Genomic DNA, 17,333 nt, shown 5'->3' with positions numbered 1-17,333 from the left:
TTGCTAATTGATGAATTTCATTAAAGCTTGGTTCGTGCAGGCGGATGCACGATCCGCATGGTGCATTCGCTCCAAAATACAAAAAGGCAGAATGTACATGCAGGTATATAATAATGTACATGGGCATATATAAGAACATAATGCTCATTTATAATGTACATGAACATATACATAAAAGAAAATAGTGTTCATTTATAATGCACATGAGATTTTTGTGCAACAATTTTGTATATTAGTCAAACTTATTATAATTATGATAATTTTGAAAACTGACAACTGAAAGTGAAAACACCTTTTTCTTGTTTCCTGTTTTTGGTTTTTTTTTTTTTTTTTTTTTTTTTTTTTTTTTTTTTTAAAAAAAAAAAATGAAAACTAAAAACAATGCTAAACAAACCCTAATCAACTTTGAGTTTTATCCCTACCTTATAAAAAGTAGAAAGTTGTTCTTATGAATAGTGCACGGACTTTTATACCCTTCAAAATGTTATTTTACCTTTGTACCCCTTTTTACCCTTCAAAATGTGTTTTACCTTTGTACCCCTATTTGTAATTTTGTACTCCAACAGCCCAACTTCAAATTGTTCTTTCCCGTCTACATTTCCTTACACATTTGAGCTTTCCCTCCTCCTCTCCATGACTCCATCTCTTAAACGCTTTAAAATTTTCTCTCTACACACTATCTTTGCCATTTCCAAGTACTAAATTCCACATCTTTATTCACCACCTTCCCAAAATTTCCAAATCAAATTGTGGCAAAAAAAAGGTTGGCAATACCAATATATAGCAGAAAAGGAATATTTAACGAGGACCTTTTTCGCAGTCGATGGTCTGGAAACGGGAACTCTGAGGAAATGGGCCTCGAGAAGGGAGAGGGGAGAGGGGGAGGCGGTGGAAGAGGGTGGTCGGATTTTTTGCGAGCAAAGTCCATAGATTTAAAACATGATTATCATTAAGTTAAGAACATTCTACTATGGATTTTGAATTTCGTAATCTGTAATGATAGGATCACATGGGATTCTATTAAAGATCATAATTTTAGCATATGAGTAATTCATCAGTGTAAGATAAGATTAATTTCATAATTTAGTCTGGACTTGAATTTAGTCACTATACACTATACATGACTTCTTATGTCTAAAAACTCATTGGTTAGACTGGACTTGATAGGTGGATATAGGCTGCTTTAGTATAATATATATACATTCATGTACGGTTGGGCATAAGTGTGTGAAGGAATTGGTTGTTTCGGTTTCATCTAGAAGGATTGTACTTTTAAATTAGAAATGAACTCATTGATTAATATTGATAGCCTCTGTGATGGATGAAATGAACTCATTGATTAATATGTTAGCCTCGCTCTGTGGTGGATTAGGAATTGGTCGTTTCGGTTTCATCATTGATGATTCTTTCTCTATTTCGTATTGTACCACCACAATTAAGTAATGCTAATAATATCAACACTGCGAAAATAAACAAACAACAATTTTAACATTTGTTCATTTTCAGCATTATCATTAAAAAACCTAAGAATTATAATCTACTGTAACTCTACATAGTATTCCAATTAAAAGAATCACCATATACAAATAATAAAAATAAAGATTTTTTTTTCAATATACGAGATATTTCACACGTAACATTCAACTTAGGACAACTATAAACAAACAATGCCTAAGCAATAGAAGTATATTCCTTTACCGGCCTTTTATTCCTCCATGTGAAGTGCAAACAAAAGACAAGTAAAATGAAGTTGCAAAGGCTAGCCATTTGCGTGCGTTGGCTGCCCTAGTTTGACAAAAAGTCTGGAATTTGTTATATACACCCGGGTGCATCGTACACCCATAAGTTTTTTGTTCTCATTTTGATGATTGTTTTTCATTTAATCATTAAATGAAGAGAAAAAATTAACCTTAAATTAATTGGGTGTATTTGTACGGTACACCCAGGAGTATCATCAAATGAAGAGAAAAATAACTTAGGCAGTGTTCTCTTCAAATTATTTTCAGTTCAGCTCCTAATTTCCTTCTATCATAAAATATTCATTTCAGCTTAGTTCAATTTAATTCATTTCAGTCAATGAGAACAAGCCCTTATTTTGTATTTTAATACTCGAACTCGAGTCTCACCAATAAAGACGGTCTAAGGATTATTTTCTGTTTGACGCGCCGCACCCCGTACGACGGTTCACTCTTGCAAAATAAAAATAAAAAAAATAAAAAAAACGCAAAAAAGAAAAATTCCCCCAAAACCAAAACCCTTCCAACTGAAATAAAATTACTTGTACTACCAATAACTGAGACCGCCATTTTTGTTCTTCAATTTTTCTCTCTCCTCCAAACCTAATTCCTTCTTCTTTCGTCTTCAATGGCGGACGATCGAGGTTTCAATGTTCCGACTACTACGACGGCGTCTGCTGCGGCGGCGATACCTTCCGGCGACGGAACTGTTTGGACGAACGTTTCCAATCTTCTGTCTTCAGCTTGCAATGGTTTTTTCTTCTCTTTATTCAATTAAGATCTTTGATTGTTGCATTCTGCTTTATTTATTGATTTGCAGACCGTAATTTGATGATAAACATTTTCGAATTAATTTTATTATTATTATTATTGAAGATCTTTGATTATTTCGAATTTATTGATTATATTGTAGTTAAGCTGAAAATGTTGAATTATAGAAGTGATTATAATGTGAAATCCGTTTATTATTTGGTTTATGTTAGATTTTTTAGTTTTATGGTAACATTAATGTTTCCTTTAATGTTAATGCTTAATTTTGTATGTGTATGGCAGAGCTTTGTGACGGCGAGCTGATACATGGTGATAATTTTAGTCTATTTGCCGCCATGTCGGCTTTAGAGGTACTACTCATACATACTTGTCTCAAGTTTGTTCTTTTATGTCCGGAACTATTGTCTTGTTTATGATATTGATCCTGAAATATTGTACAATAATACAATAATCAATTGCTTCACAAATACAAAGACATTGTATGTCATTATTATTCATTTCACAATAATACGAAGACAATGTTTGTCAATATTGTTGATTACCTATAGCCCTATAGTGATGCATCTAGGCTTTATTAGTACTTATTAACTGCATAATGCTTACCCTTGGGGAGCTTCTTGTAGACTGCATTACTAGTACAATGCTTCCATTTTTCAATATTTCAAGGGAAGCCTGCATGTAACTTTTTGAAGTTTTCTTGTTCAGCTTCTTTAACATGTGACATCGATTGTCATTGATTGAACTAGGGAATTGTAGGTTTGTGTAGATTTTATAGCAATCGATATTGTGAATTTTATCCTTAAGGAGGTCTATAGCTGATGTGCGGTTTCTTCTTTTTCTTCTTTTTTTTTTCCTTTTTTTTTTTTCTAAAAAAATGGAATCCTTTAACTGAAAAGAATACCTTTCTGCATTTCTTCTGTTAGATAATGGACCCGAAGATGGATTCGGGCATGGATAATGGCAGATATCATTCTGTTGACGAGGCTATAGAGAATGGTGCGGCTCCAGTTCCGCTAAGTTTTGATAAAACTATGGATGTTATATACATTCTAGATATTATGGATCACCTCCTTGCTTGTGAGGTACATTTCAATGTGGCTTGGGCTTTTAGATTATGGACTAGTGCATGCTATATTTCCATCTGTTTGATACATGTCCTTGTATAATGGCAGGCTACGTGGCATAAGGGGCACTCATTGGCACAAACTGTCTTCTCTTGCATCTACCTTATGCGGCTTGATCGTACCTCAGCACATCCCCTGTTACATTCTTTTTGTAGATTAGTTCGTGCAACATGCAACGTTGTTATATCTGTTGTTTCAGAGGCTCGCACACATGAAGTAAAGTACTAAACATCTCTTTTGCTCTATCTATTTGGATGACAACTTTTGTTGCTTTTTATGTCTTCTTTTCTCTGCTTGATTAGCACAATTAAGTAATACTTGCTGGACTCGTTATAAGTTTACATGATTACGACCTACTGTGCTCTGTGGTGTAGTGGTGAAAGTAATTCGGATTAAAACCGAAAACCAAACCGAATAAGTAATTCGGTTTGGATTTTTTTATAATTCAGTTTGGATCGGATTGAAAAAATTATGAATTTCGGTTTTCGGTTTGGATTCGGTTTTGAGAAGCTCGAAACTGAAAAAACTGATTCAAACCGAAATCTACATAATGTAAACTGGGCCCAAACCTTAAGCCCATAGCTAAGTTCTCCCTTATATATTAGAAGCCCTGAATTTCTAAATGCCCTTTCTCTTTCATCCGCCTTCTTTCTCCTTCTGCCTTCTTTCAACTTCATATGCCCCCCCTTTTGCTTTCTTATCTCGTCCTTACTCCTGTTCTCATCTGTGTTCTTTCTTGTGTTATCTTATCCTCTCTTATGGTTAAATATTCAATCCTTTGACCTTCAATCTCTTGATCTCCTCTGCTTTTCTACAATGTAATTTGATCTATGAATTTGGTTTTCGCACCATAAATGATGTAAATGCAAGCTAGAGGTGAATGGCAACAAGGAATGTCACAAATAGTTTCTGTAATTTCATGATTTCATTTATTTTCTTTCACTGTATATTCATATAGTTTTAATTGATGTAAATTTTTTTAATTCTATTATTTTGGGTAATTTGAAGATTGATCTAAAGACTGAAATAGATCTTATTATTTTGTCATTACAATTATAAATTGTTTTGAAATATCGCAGATCTAAAAAAACAAATAATAATTTCGGTGTATGGATTGGATTCGGTTTATGTATTTGAAACTCGGTTCGGTTTGGATTGGACCGAAATTCAATTCGGTGTGGAGTTGGATTGAAAAAACTAAAACCGAATTATTTCGGTTCGGTTTGGGACATATTCTAAACCTAATACTGAACTTTCACAGTTTCACCCCTACCGTGGTGAAGGATAAAGAGAGTATTTACTTGTTTATAGTGCTCTGTCTTCTTATTTGGCAAAATTCTCGATGAAAACCTGAAGGATTTGAAAATGCATAAAATGGAGTAATAATAACCAAGGAAGTAGTCAAATTATTGAATGCTTGCGTAAGACGGACATAACCAACCATAATGTTTGTGATATGAGTCAGGAGAGAAATTTCAAATTAAGTTGCAGATCAAATTAATCACATTAGAGAATATTAGATCCTTATTGTTGCATTATATAAAGTATATGTATGAACCTTGAGATGACTCCGAAGGTCTATGATTTGGAATGCAGTTTCTTATAGTTAGATTTCAAACTTATGAAGTGTGTTGTGGCTAAATTACCTAACAAGCTGAGAGACTGATGCTAATTGTTTGGTACAATGTCATGCTGAAAACTAATAGTAGTGGCTTTCTCCAAAAAATGTCATAGTAATGCTAGAGTCTTTAATATTTACATTGATTCATCACACTTGGGGAGCAAGGTTAGTATCCTGGATTGGGATTTACCACTTGAAATGACATAGAGATACCAAATCTTCCCAAGACAGAAGGGAGGAGTTGCTTGCTTGCTTCTACACATAGTTGATTGAGAAATTAGGAAAATGCTTCAGGATAGCCAACTAAATATCATGCATCCTTTTTTTTTTTGGATATTAAAATAAATGTGGATACAAAAAATCTAGAAATTGCTGTTATTAACCTAAATTATAACCTTTATAAATGGTGACTATGAAGGATTATGTGATCTAAACAATCATATATTCGTGGATGAATGTGTTTTAAATTATGCCTTTTCTTCTTTTCATCATGTCAGAGGAGACAGACCTATGCTCCATAAAATAATTTACCATTTGGATTGCATTATATTCTGATAGGAAGAAGATCTGTTCACAATAGCTTATGGTCTCCCTTTGGGTGGAGAGAAAGGTGACACATTCTTATCTACTCTAAATGCTGTAGAAGAGACACTCTGTCGACAAATGCGTGCTTGTAAATCTCCAGCTGCCAAAAAGATGGTGGTAGAAGGTAACTGTTGGATTTTGGTTTTAGTTTAGACATATTGTGGCTGAATTGCATTAGTTCCAAGCTGCAAGTCTTTTTCAGAGTTAGCTGTGCAACTATTTTGTTGATTATTTTTTCCAAAATTTGTTTGGATTCTAAAAAGACTTGGTATATGTTTATTCAATTTGTTTGTGAATGTGACTTTGTTAATAATTGTGAAAGGTTTTCATTGTCAGTTACATTTTTTTATTTGATCTGAAGTGATAAGTTAAATTTGGCAGTATGGATTATGGAATGGATGAGTGGTTCACTTGCTTATTCTTTGCAAGCGTCTTCAGGCAAAAGCTATGCATGTTGCTTGCTGCTCTTACTGCAGTCTATGTCAATTGTTAAATGTCGTTATGAGTAGTTTGGTTTATTTCTGACATGCTCAGGTACTTGGACTGCAGATCAAGAACCATTGCAAACCAATCCAGATCTAGAGGAGGGTTTTTGCCGAGCTCTGTTGTGCCGTTTACGATTTCGTAAGGTCTTAACCTATATACTCTTGCTACGTTTATTGGTTCCCCTAAAGGCCCTAATTGTCAATCTTACATCAGATCATCAGGATGCATTGTGTGAGTAGTTATATCGTGCTTCTGTTATTGTGAGATTTGCGACAAGGGAGACTTAAGTGTTGTGCTATTTTGGATTTGTTTTTTGCGCTGCCTCTTAGCTTGTATACAGTAGAACTCCATGACTTTGGATGTTTTGTGCTATTTGCCCTCTATGTATATATTGAGAGGACAATCATTTCTATTGATGAACACTCTATTTCATGTCTAGTTATTTAGGGAAGAAATATCAAGTTCTGCAATATTTTTTGGAATCCATGCTCTAGTAATCTGTTGAAATGTGCTAATGCATGTATAAATTTTGCTTTGAGTGTGTCATACCCAATAAGAATTCACTAGCATAGTCACTATATTGCATTTTTCAAGGAAATAAAGTTTTTTTTGGTTAAGAGTTCTTTGGCCTTTAGTAAGATTTGGCGTCTAAATTTTGTTCAGTATGATGGCTGCATTAGTTAATCAGACCTATAGCGTAATGAGACTTCATTTTTCATTTTGTGTTGCAGCACTACTACCACCTTCTTATGTGCATGAAGAAACCCCAAGGCAGAGGCTTTGAGTTGGCAAGAAAGCATATTTCATCTTGCTTATTAGAGCTGCAACAAATGCAAAAATCAGCTGAGTTTCTGAGGTCTATAGGATGCTTGACAAGAAAAGATACAGTTCCAATGGAAACCACTGCTTCTGGCCGTCATCCTGTTGGCTTCGATGCTAATTTAAACATTAGATCATCAGCTCCTGCTCCTCCTCGTGCAATCAAAACTTTAAGCTGGGATATGGTGAGGAATACTGAAAATGTCCTACTCCGTACTCCGTATTATTCTTCTTCTCTTCTGATGTTTATAGCCTACCAAATTTTTTCTCTCTGCCCAGGCTTTGGAATATTTTAAAAAGCTTCTCCATGATTTGGATGTTATATGTTCGTTCTCATTGGATCCATTGCTAGAAAATGTATTGCAGTTTATTGTTGAATTCCAAAAACTGCAACCAGATCTTGTTGCCAGAGCTCACCTCCATGTGAGTTCAATGTTCACCCTCTTTGCACTGTAATATTTTTCTTCGATTTTTTCAAACTTGTTAGTTTATTGTCTTTTTTCTAACAATGATGTTTCCAACTGCTAGCTCTACATTCTCTTTGATACCTTTTTAGTTCAACTATATCAATATCAATCTTTTGTCAAGTCTGTGAAACCTGTTAGCTACCTTGAATTATTGGATTCTCTTAGGGAGTATTTCTCAACACAATAGATAGTTCTACTGCTTAGTCATTTGAGAAGATTTGTCAATATGCCAAATCAAATGAAGCATCAGTAGACTGTATATGAACCTGAAATAGTATCATGATGGATTTTGCAAATCCTAACTCTAAAATGAAAACTCCTGAATCATGAACATTTTAAAAAAGGAATTGTAAATTTGTAAATGTGTTTGCTATCTCATCTAACCATCTTTTTTTATCATTGGGTTTCAATCTGTCTGATCCACTGACCTGAATCATGTTGGCCATAAAATTCTTGTTGATATCATTGCTTTTCTATGAATTTGAACATGTAATCTTGAGGCAGCAGTATGTTAGATGGATAATTTAACATGTTCTCACTGGTATATTCTCTACTTTTACTCTCAAATACTATCTGTGTGGATTCATATAATGCATTCCTGGCCAGTTGTGAGGACAGTTGTGTCATAAGTATGTGGGCACCCTTCATGCTATGAATGCTTTTGTTGTTGGCAGCAATGAATCTGTAGAATCTTAGTTAATCTGACCTAATAGTTGATTGGTAACTTTGCAACTAAAACTTCTATATATTTGTCCCTGTATCATAATAATATCAATTGGGCAAGCAGCTTGTTTATATTGAATTCCAGTTCTGTGGATTATTGTCACCAACCCTGATTTTCTCTGTAGGCATTGTCAAACCCACAAATGTACTATCCGGCAATTACCCGTAGATGGCTATCATCAACTTCTACTATATTTCCTGCCTTCTTTGTCTGCAAAATGCTGATTTATGTGATAGGGAAATGCGTGTTATCTTTGTTATTAGCAAAGCAAAATATACTTAGTTTTAGTTCGGAATAGCCCCCTGCTAGGACACCTCTACCTGTCCTTTCATAAGGTAGATCAGGGCTGACTTGGCCACCCAAACTTCAAGCTAGGAAGGATGGAGGCATGAATAATGGTTAGATATTTGAATTGCTGTGAAGCCACTGTCAGAATTTGGTGATCAAGACAGTGCTTCTAACTTATCGGGTGGAACTTTTTGTGAACATTAATTTGTATTTTTCCCACTGAGGCTTTTAGTATCCCTATTTCAGCCTTTTTGATGTAATTTATCAGCTCTTTTGTATAGATAGATGTGATCACCCTATGAATCTGTCCCTATTTTAGCATCACTCTGAATCTGTCCAGGAATGGAAATTTTGGCTTATATACTGTGGTTACAAGGGTTAGGACATTAAGGGGAGTTTGCCAAAAAAAATTATGATAGAAGTGAGTAGAAAAAAAAGGACCTAAAAAACACAGGGGATAAAAGCTTGTTTCCTATTGGGAGTTTTATTACCTACTGTTTAAAATCTCAATATCAATTCTGTTTGAAATCTAGAGATTTATTTTGATGAGTATTAGTGGTTTCTTTTATGTTAAAAAATTGTTACAATAACATGCAAAACCTTAAAAGTGTATGCAACATACCTTGTTCCAATGACAAATCCAAAATAATGTTATGCTAAGTGGCAACATCTCACATGTACTCCAAAAATGATATATAAGTGTACAACTTAGTAAGTTGCTTGTCTAATATGTTCCCCATAATTAACAAGTACAACCTTATAACTGTGCCCAAACCCGCTCCATCACACAGGTACACTTTGGATACAAAAGTAGTACACATACAATTTGATCATGTTAGTGATTATCTTCTTTATCTGCCTTTTATAGTATACGTTTGGGAGATTAAGAAATGAACTGTACATGAAAATTTTAGAAATGTAAGTTAGAGAAAATAGTTTGATTGATCCGAAATAGGGAGAACAAAGAAGGACAAAATCATAAATAAGGGGGAAATTTTTTTTTAGCTAGTTTAATTTCTCTATATTGGTAGTTAGGAAAACTATATATGTGTATATATTTTATTCACAATATTTACTCCGTATAAGGATAAAGAAGGGTAGAATCGCATATGAAGAGAAGCACTAATTAAATGAAAAACGATTTAGAGACAAAAATTAGTTAGAATATCAAGTAATTAAGGACTAATATGATTAAATATGTGACAAAGTAACAGTTCTTGCTATGGCATTAAATCTTCTTCCATTAATGTTGTTGATTATTTAGTAATTATTCTTCCAAACTTGTAGTATTATTTTTGTTGAAAATTTAACACAATAACAATATTAGGCTGTTATGAATCTTGTTTATATTCCTATACAACTTTATTTGACTTGTATTTACGTATTGGTATACCATATAATCTTAAATATTTTTTTATCTAATTATTCTACCCTAAATTACCAATAGCTTGTATAAAAAAAAAATTTAGAAACAATATTTCACATTAAAAGTATGCTTTTTTCAATGATTAAACAGCATTTACTATTTTTTTTTTCTTTACTATTTTCTACATAGGAAATAAAGCATATTAAATAGCATATTGTTGTATTTAATAAGATTATTATTGATCAAGCTATATTATTGTACAAGTAAATATATTTTGGCATGAACAAATTTTTTCCCTAGACATAAGCGTAACATACCCAAAAAAAAAAGAAAAAAAAAAAGAGGTCATATATATTGTTCAAGATATATACAACTCGTAACTATTAAATAAAAAATGTCAAAGACATTATATGAATTAAAGACGTCCAAGAAATTGCTGGAAATTCTTTGTTAAGGAATGAGAAAATGTGTGGAAAAACCATCTTGTGTTTTAGTATAGTTATATTACGTAGATAGTTTGATAGATGTAAATAAATTTTGACTTGGTCAAATATTTTGTCAAATTATCATAATTTACTGTTACTGATATAATAAGATTTCAAAGATATTATTGAAGATATATATCAATTTATTAATAAATAATGTCAAAGGCATAATAGGAATTACTCCTTAAAAGATCTCATAGATATAACTGAAACCGTTTTATTTATGAGTGGGAAAATGGGCAGGAAAAGTTATAAGAGTGTGTGTCGTGTGAGGCTCTTGTGTTTTAGTATTGTTATAGAAGATTTTTAAAATTATTACTTGGAATACTAAAAAGTTTACAATTAACCACTTACTGCTGAAATTACCTGCTCTTCAAATAGTGGAAAGTATACATTCCTACATAAAACTTCTTGATCTCTATTATTCTCATAAGGAAGGCCATTGTTTCATTTGATTGTAAGCTTCTTTCTTGTAAACTTTGGACCAAGTGGCTCACTGGTTGTTTCTAGATTAGGAGAGTGTTTTCGAAAAACTAAACCAAACAAGTTACTTAGTGAATAATCCATAGCTTGCCATAATCTTCGATGTTTCCTTTTTTTTTTCCCCTGACATTTCCAGAAAGACTCCATCTCCACTGCCTGCATTCAGCAACATATCACATCCAGATGATCAGTGTGGACTGCACATAAATAATCTGTATTTGTTTAGGAATGGGCTAACCCTTTTTTGTATAAAGTTTTCCATAAATTTGAATGAACAACGTAGTGAACTAATATCACTCAATTACGGCAGCACTACAGCCACCTTCTCCACTCATATGACTTTGCTTTTACTCTGCTAAGTCATAACAAAACAGAATTACCACCAAATTCTGCATTGGCAGCAAGAATAACCTTCTCGGGGTTTCTTGAAGCTTTCTTTGAACAATTGTTCTGTCATATATCTCTATCATGTTTTCTGCTGAGAATCAAAGATATGTAAAACGCTGTAACTTGGTTCTATTGTGCTAGGTTTCAGTACAAACACTACCTGAAGTTGTTAAGTGAAATATATATGCCCATGCCACAACCATCTTCTCATTACTAAGAAGATTAATATGCGTACAGCCAAATCTAAACTCATGCATGCGCACAACAAAAAAAAAAACAAAAAAACAAAAAAAAAATGAAAAAAAAAAAGAATAAAAAAAAAAGATAAGTTTTATCTAGTATCTACAAACATTCTGAGTGTTTGGAAGTGAGCGCTTAAAAGAATCTGTCTGATAAAAAATTATACTTGGTTATTTCTGCTTTACTGAGAATTCTGGGAATTTATGAGAACCTATGTATTCTATTGGGGTGAAGGGTGTGAGACCAGATGAACCTGTGAACATCTTTTTCTTTTTCTTTTATCTTATATGACTTGTTTGCAGGTTCTCTTGATTCAAGGTGGGAAATTATATGGGCGGGATCCTGTCTTTTTTGTCATGTGTAAAGCTTCAGCTTTACCTGAATCTATGAAGGACCTTAATATCCAAAAGAATGAAGCTGTTGTACAATTAGGACAGGTCTGTATTCACCACACTGATCTCATTAGGTTCTTGTTTTGAAAAGGTTTTTTCTTAAAAAAAATTTAAACATTCTTCTGCCATGTGGAAATTTTACCTTTTTTTTTTTTTTTTTTTTTACATATAAGCTTCTAATCATATCATTTCCTTGATTACTTACTTTGTGTAACCAAAGCTCTATGTTTAATTTATGCAGTGTTTAATCAATTTGCTCAAAATCCTTTGCACAAATGTTGCATGGCAAAGGCGTAAACTTGGGAAAGTTTTACAAGATTGGCGTGTAATATATGTACAGGTCTGTAATGTTTTTACTTTTGTAATTGTTCTATTAGTCTCTTATGCAAACACTAAGAGCAAAACTTTGTCAGTTGGATGACTTGGATCCCTGAGTTGTGAATGTAAATCAGAAGAATCATAGTCACTTGTTAACAGCAGCATCGACATTGACCTTTTTTCACGCTTATCCTAATAGAATAGCAAACCTTTCTACTGAAGTACTTGTTCCCTCCCTTATCCCCCCCCCCCCCCCCCCCCCCCCGTCCCCCCTTCAAAAAAAAAAAAAAAAAAAAAAAAAAGATAAAAAAAAAAGAAGATGGCAAATTAATATTTTCTGAAGCAGTTGAACCAGAGAGGTGATACTTTCCATATTCCATGTGGATTTACGTTGGGAACTTGAACTTCCATGGAATCAAAGGAACCAAAAAGTGAATTTCTCTTCCCTCTCCTTAGAACTTTATTTTTCAATGGTTTATCACACCCAGAAAACCAAGAATTGAGAGTTTCCTCGTTCAGTCTACCTGATTCTGACTAGAAATGTCAGTCATTCCCAGGAATAAGTTTGGCTGATGTACCAGTACCACGTGTAAATTTCAATGGTTTATCACACCCAGAAAACCAAGAATTGAGAGTTTCCTTGTCCGGTCTACATGATTCTGACTAGAATTGTCCGTCATTCCCAGGAATAAGTTTGGCTGATGTACCATGTGTAAATTTCTATGGTTTATCACACCCAGGAAACCAAGAATTGAGAGTTTCCTTCTCCAGTCTTCCTGATTCTGACTAGAAATGTCAATCATTCCCAGGAATAAGTTTGGCTGATGTACCATGTGTAAAATCCAAAATCTTTGGGCAAGTATGCCAGTTAATCATCAGCCACATCTATTTCTTGGGCATGAATGTTGGATGTAAAGTTTTGTTATTTTATCTATAATTTCTTCATGTTATCTCAAGGTGCATCTGTGAAAACATGTAGACCATCCTATCCCAACTTAACTTAGAGAGCAAGCATGTGTTCAAGCTTCCCCAGATTAAGCTCATATTTAACGACGTTCCTGTTAAATGACATTGGTGATGCTGTTATTCTAATAATCTGTATTTCTCTGTTTATTCTTTTACCCTAATCGAAATTTGGCAGCAGTTACATTTTGCCAAGAAATGTCAGTTGCTTGCCCCTGTGTTCTTAAGTCTTTTTGTCTATAGTTCTGACTTCTGAGTCTTCTGAGTGTTTCTCAGCATGTTTGGAATATTGTGTGAAGCATGCTTTCCTTTGAGCTGTCCAAATAATCTTGAACTTCATCTGAAAACCTGAAGTTTTTATTTTTCAGTTGGAAATTGCTTTCAGGGAGGAGTTTGGAGAATTTTCTGGCATATCTGATGAGGTATATCTATTGATTTGATTCCAGTACTTTGATACAAGTCGGAAATTAAGAAAAGAAAAGAAAACTCACTTTTTTTATAAATTTGGATTTTGTGAACCAATAGAACCCACCTTTTTTTGTGGTACATCTTGGTAAATTTGTACCTTGTAGCGGCATAGGAAACCTAAAGGAGTTTGTCTCATTTCCAAAGTTTAAAGCTGTGGAATAAAAAAATAAACAAATGAGTTGGTGTTTCTGGTTGATTTGTCCTTGTAGAGATTGATATCCTTTTAGTTGGTTTGCAGAATGTATGCATGAAACTGGCTAGGCACATACTTATATGGGTTGAAGAGCAAACATATTGGATTGCTTTGCGTTTTCTTTCTTTGGGCTTTGAATTGGAGCTTTACTCCTCAAATGAGTATTGCATGGTATACTGGTACCTTTATGTCATACTGGTTAAGCTTGCAGAGAAAACACATTTGAAGCAGCTTTCTGCCGCTGACTCAGGTGAGCTTACTCCTTAAATGCGGATTTGCATCAAATGATGTTATGTTCTACCTTTGGTTGCTTAAGGCTTTATGCTAAAGCGTGCCCAAAAAAACTATATTAAATGGTTTTATAAAAGAATTAATGTTACAAACCGATCCTTTGTTTAATAAAGATGAAGACCCTGACTAAAAGGAGAAAACATGTACTCTTGTCTTGTTGGCAATCTGTAACAGTTTTAAGGGTTCACCAAGAGTCCAAGATGATCTAAATGTAGGGCCTAAAAGATTACTTCATTCACCTGTTCCAGAATTTCAAAACTTGTAATGTTTTACTATCAAATTGCCTAGTGTTGGTCTGTTAATTAGTCATGTTATTTAAGAATTTTGCCGTTTGGTGGTTGTCAAGATATTCCCTTTAATAAAATTGCACATGTTGAGGCTATGGGTAGAAATTTAAAATTTATGCTTTACACAATATTTCATCCTGAGAAATTTGAATCCCATTTGATTTCTTTCCTTCTTTTTTTTCTTTTTTTTTTTCAATTTTTTTTTTTTTTAACCTTTTTATATTATTCATAATTGCATCCAATGTAAATGAAGTCTTATTATTTAAAACTTAAAGTACTAATCACTTTCAACCAAGCAATATCGGCCTTTTGTGCACATTCCCATTGCAGTTGACATTTGTATCCTAATTTAGCAGCTAAACGAAAAGGGAAGAAGAAAAGAGATTCGGTGATGGATACAAAGGATTACCGCATCCCACCAGCTGTTATGTTGCTTCAATGTTATATTTGTCTTGCTGAGGGACTTGCAATGGTAAGTTAGCTAGTTTGGCTTGAAAATTCGAAATGTAAGATGTTAATAAGTGCATGTTTTATAAGGCCATGAAATGGTAAGTTAGCTAGTGTGGCTTGAAAATTCGAAATGTAAGATGGTAATAAGTGCATGTTTAGCTTGTGCCATAAATTTTACTGTTTTGCAGTGTTGATGCTAACTGTAATGAGGTTTTGCAGATGCTTGCTGCTATGAGAAATGAACTAAAACTCTTCCAGCATGTGGGCCCTTTTAATACTGAATATGAGGTGATTATTTATGTTGTCATTTGTTAAATTTTATACTTTTTATCTTTCAGTCATTCTTATATCAACAGTTCAATCACTCCAAGGAACTAAATCGTGTCTGATTAACTTGTCAATATGCATTCTGGAGTGTTTTGTTTTCTGTTTTTTCCATTCAAAAAACTCTCTGCTAAAAAAAAGGAAATAGTAATACTGATTAACTTCTGGTGTACAACTCTGTAGAGATTTGTTCAACACTTCGAGCATTTACAGAAAGCTTGTCTGCCAGATCACATTTCCTACCATTCATATAAGGATTATACAGCCCAAGCTCGACTTTCTGTGAGTATAACCTAGATTCTCAGATACTGTTGCTATGACTTGTCTCAGCAGTCAGTGATGTGCATAAACTTCTACACCTAGATTACATCAATTAACATCACTTTATTTGTAGACACTAGTTACGTATAATCACTTCAAGGATGCTCAGAAGATCGTAAAGGAATTGAAGAAGAGTTTCGCAAATGACCCTGATAAGATGGCTGAACTCCGATCCATTGAGCAGGTTGCAGAGCGAAACAACATTGCTATAAATGTGATTAACCGTGTTGGAGCTCTTGATGCTACTCTTAAAATCTCGTTGGAGTTCACATATCATCCCATTTTTGCCGTAGCAGTAGTTAAAAGATCATGAGGCTGCTTGTGTAATGCCGAGAACTTATTTTTTTTAACCATTTTCTGTAACATTATCTATCTGTTACATTTTCAAAAAAAAAAACATAAAATTTGTGCTTATTATTTGATCATTTGACTAGAACTACCTGTAAGTAATATATTGTAGTACTTGTAAATCTCGTATTATAATATTGAGTGAAACCTATGTGCATAGTATTGTCATTGTCTTCGAAAGATTTTGATTCAAATGTCTAATACTGTAATAATAACTTTGTCATTTTTACTCAATTATGAATATTATGACCTTCCAGAAGTGGTATTATTTGTTCAATATTCAACTAGAGGAAGTCCCAGTTAATTACTTGGATTGTCATAATTATTGCATAGAATGATAGAGGCTTGAAGAGTACTCGTACAAAAGTTTAATAAGAAGAAATTCATAGAAAACATGTTGAATTGATATAATAGACCTATTAGTATTTTTTTATTTTATTTTATTTTTTTATTTTATTTTATTATTATTTTATTTTATTTTATTATTATTTTATTTTATTTTATTATTATTTTATTTTATTTTATTTTTTTTTTTGACAAAGAAAACTATATATAGAAAAGCAGAATTACAACCTAAAAGAGCTAATATGCTTGCTACTAACCATTACGGGAAGAACGAAGAAAGCAAAATACTTTAAAAGACTAGCAACATATCAATAGCTGGGGAGTCTGGATACTCATGAGAATCGTACCACATCCACACTAGGGGTTGAAAAGTATAGTTGCATCCTAAGAGTCTAGGAACACAACCAACAGAGTTGTATTCTTTAACTCTACAAATGTGCATTCCAATGCAGATTCTCTTCTTTTATTTCTACTAACAGAGAATGCAAGAAAATGGAGGACTTACTTACCCCAAACACAAAGATGAGGATCCTCCTTCAAGATTTTGATTAACAGCGATGACTGATTTTGTCATCACCAAGACTAACAAAGGGATGATAGCAACTATATGAATGCCCATATCATCCCATCACCACGCAACAAGAGCAGCATACCAAACTCAACCCTCAAAATCAGTTCCTCCTTCAAACTCCAAATGCAGGGAAAACCATCCACCTGCAAAACTAAGTGAAATACCATGGAACATATCCACACCCCGACAAGCCTTCCAGAATGACCACCAACTCAACCAACAAAGGATTTATTAGCCTTACAACCCTTAAAACCGACCAACAAGGCTCCAAAGACAATAACGACACTTCGTTAACTTCCAAACTAAAACAACTCTATGTAACTCTAACTCAGGATCAAATAGAGAAAGAGAACTATTCAAAAACAAAACCAAATCAACAAAAAAAGAAAATTATACAATAACAACATAACTAAACTAAGGCTAACCAAGAACAACAACTAAAACAACAACATGATTAAAGAACATATTATGCTTGTGTTC

The 17,333-nt window shown here is 33.5% G+C and overlaps 1 protein-coding gene across 3 annotated transcripts; it reads left to right on the top strand.

Moving 5' to 3' along the window:
* The first annotated feature begins 2,242 nt into the window (after positions 1–2,242).
* Positions 2,243–16,239, top strand: LOC145635687 (uncharacterized). Of its 3 annotated transcripts, none has more exons than XM_081687015.1 (16): positions 2,243–2,488; positions 2,790–2,857; positions 3,431–3,589; positions 3,680–3,847; positions 5,811–5,961; positions 6,372–6,466; positions 7,055–7,327; positions 7,422–7,565; positions 11,885–12,019; positions 12,216–12,314; positions 13,624–13,677; positions 13,962–14,166; positions 14,848–14,966; positions 15,164–15,232; positions 15,452–15,550; positions 15,663–16,239. In XM_081687015.1, the coding sequence occupies exons 1-16, from the start codon at positions 2,365–2,367 to the stop codon at positions 15,900–15,902; spliced, it is 2,202 nt and encodes a 733-aa protein (XP_081543141.1). In that variant the 5' UTR covers positions 2,243–2,364; the 3' UTR covers positions 15,903–16,239. The 3 variants fall into 3 exon arrangements, with proteins under 3 accessions (XP_081543141.1, XP_081543143.1, XP_081543142.1); XM_081687017.1 differs by having other exon boundaries at positions 2,244–2,488; positions 6,387–6,466; positions 15,663–16,237; XM_081687016.1 differs by having other exon boundaries at positions 2,244–2,488; positions 14,851–14,966; positions 15,663–16,237.
* The last annotated feature ends 1,094 nt before the right edge of the window (positions 16,240–17,333 follow it).

This window comes from Chenopodium album, chromosome 6 (assembly GCF_948465745.1).
Source record: "Chenopodium album chromosome 6, dcCheAlbu1.1, whole genome shotgun sequence".
NCBI classification, from domain to species: Eukaryota; Viridiplantae; Streptophyta; class Magnoliopsida; order Caryophyllales; family Amaranthaceae; genus Chenopodium; species Chenopodium album.
Note: the sequence above shows the minus strand (reverse complement) of the source record. Positions and strands in the feature narration are given on the sequence as shown.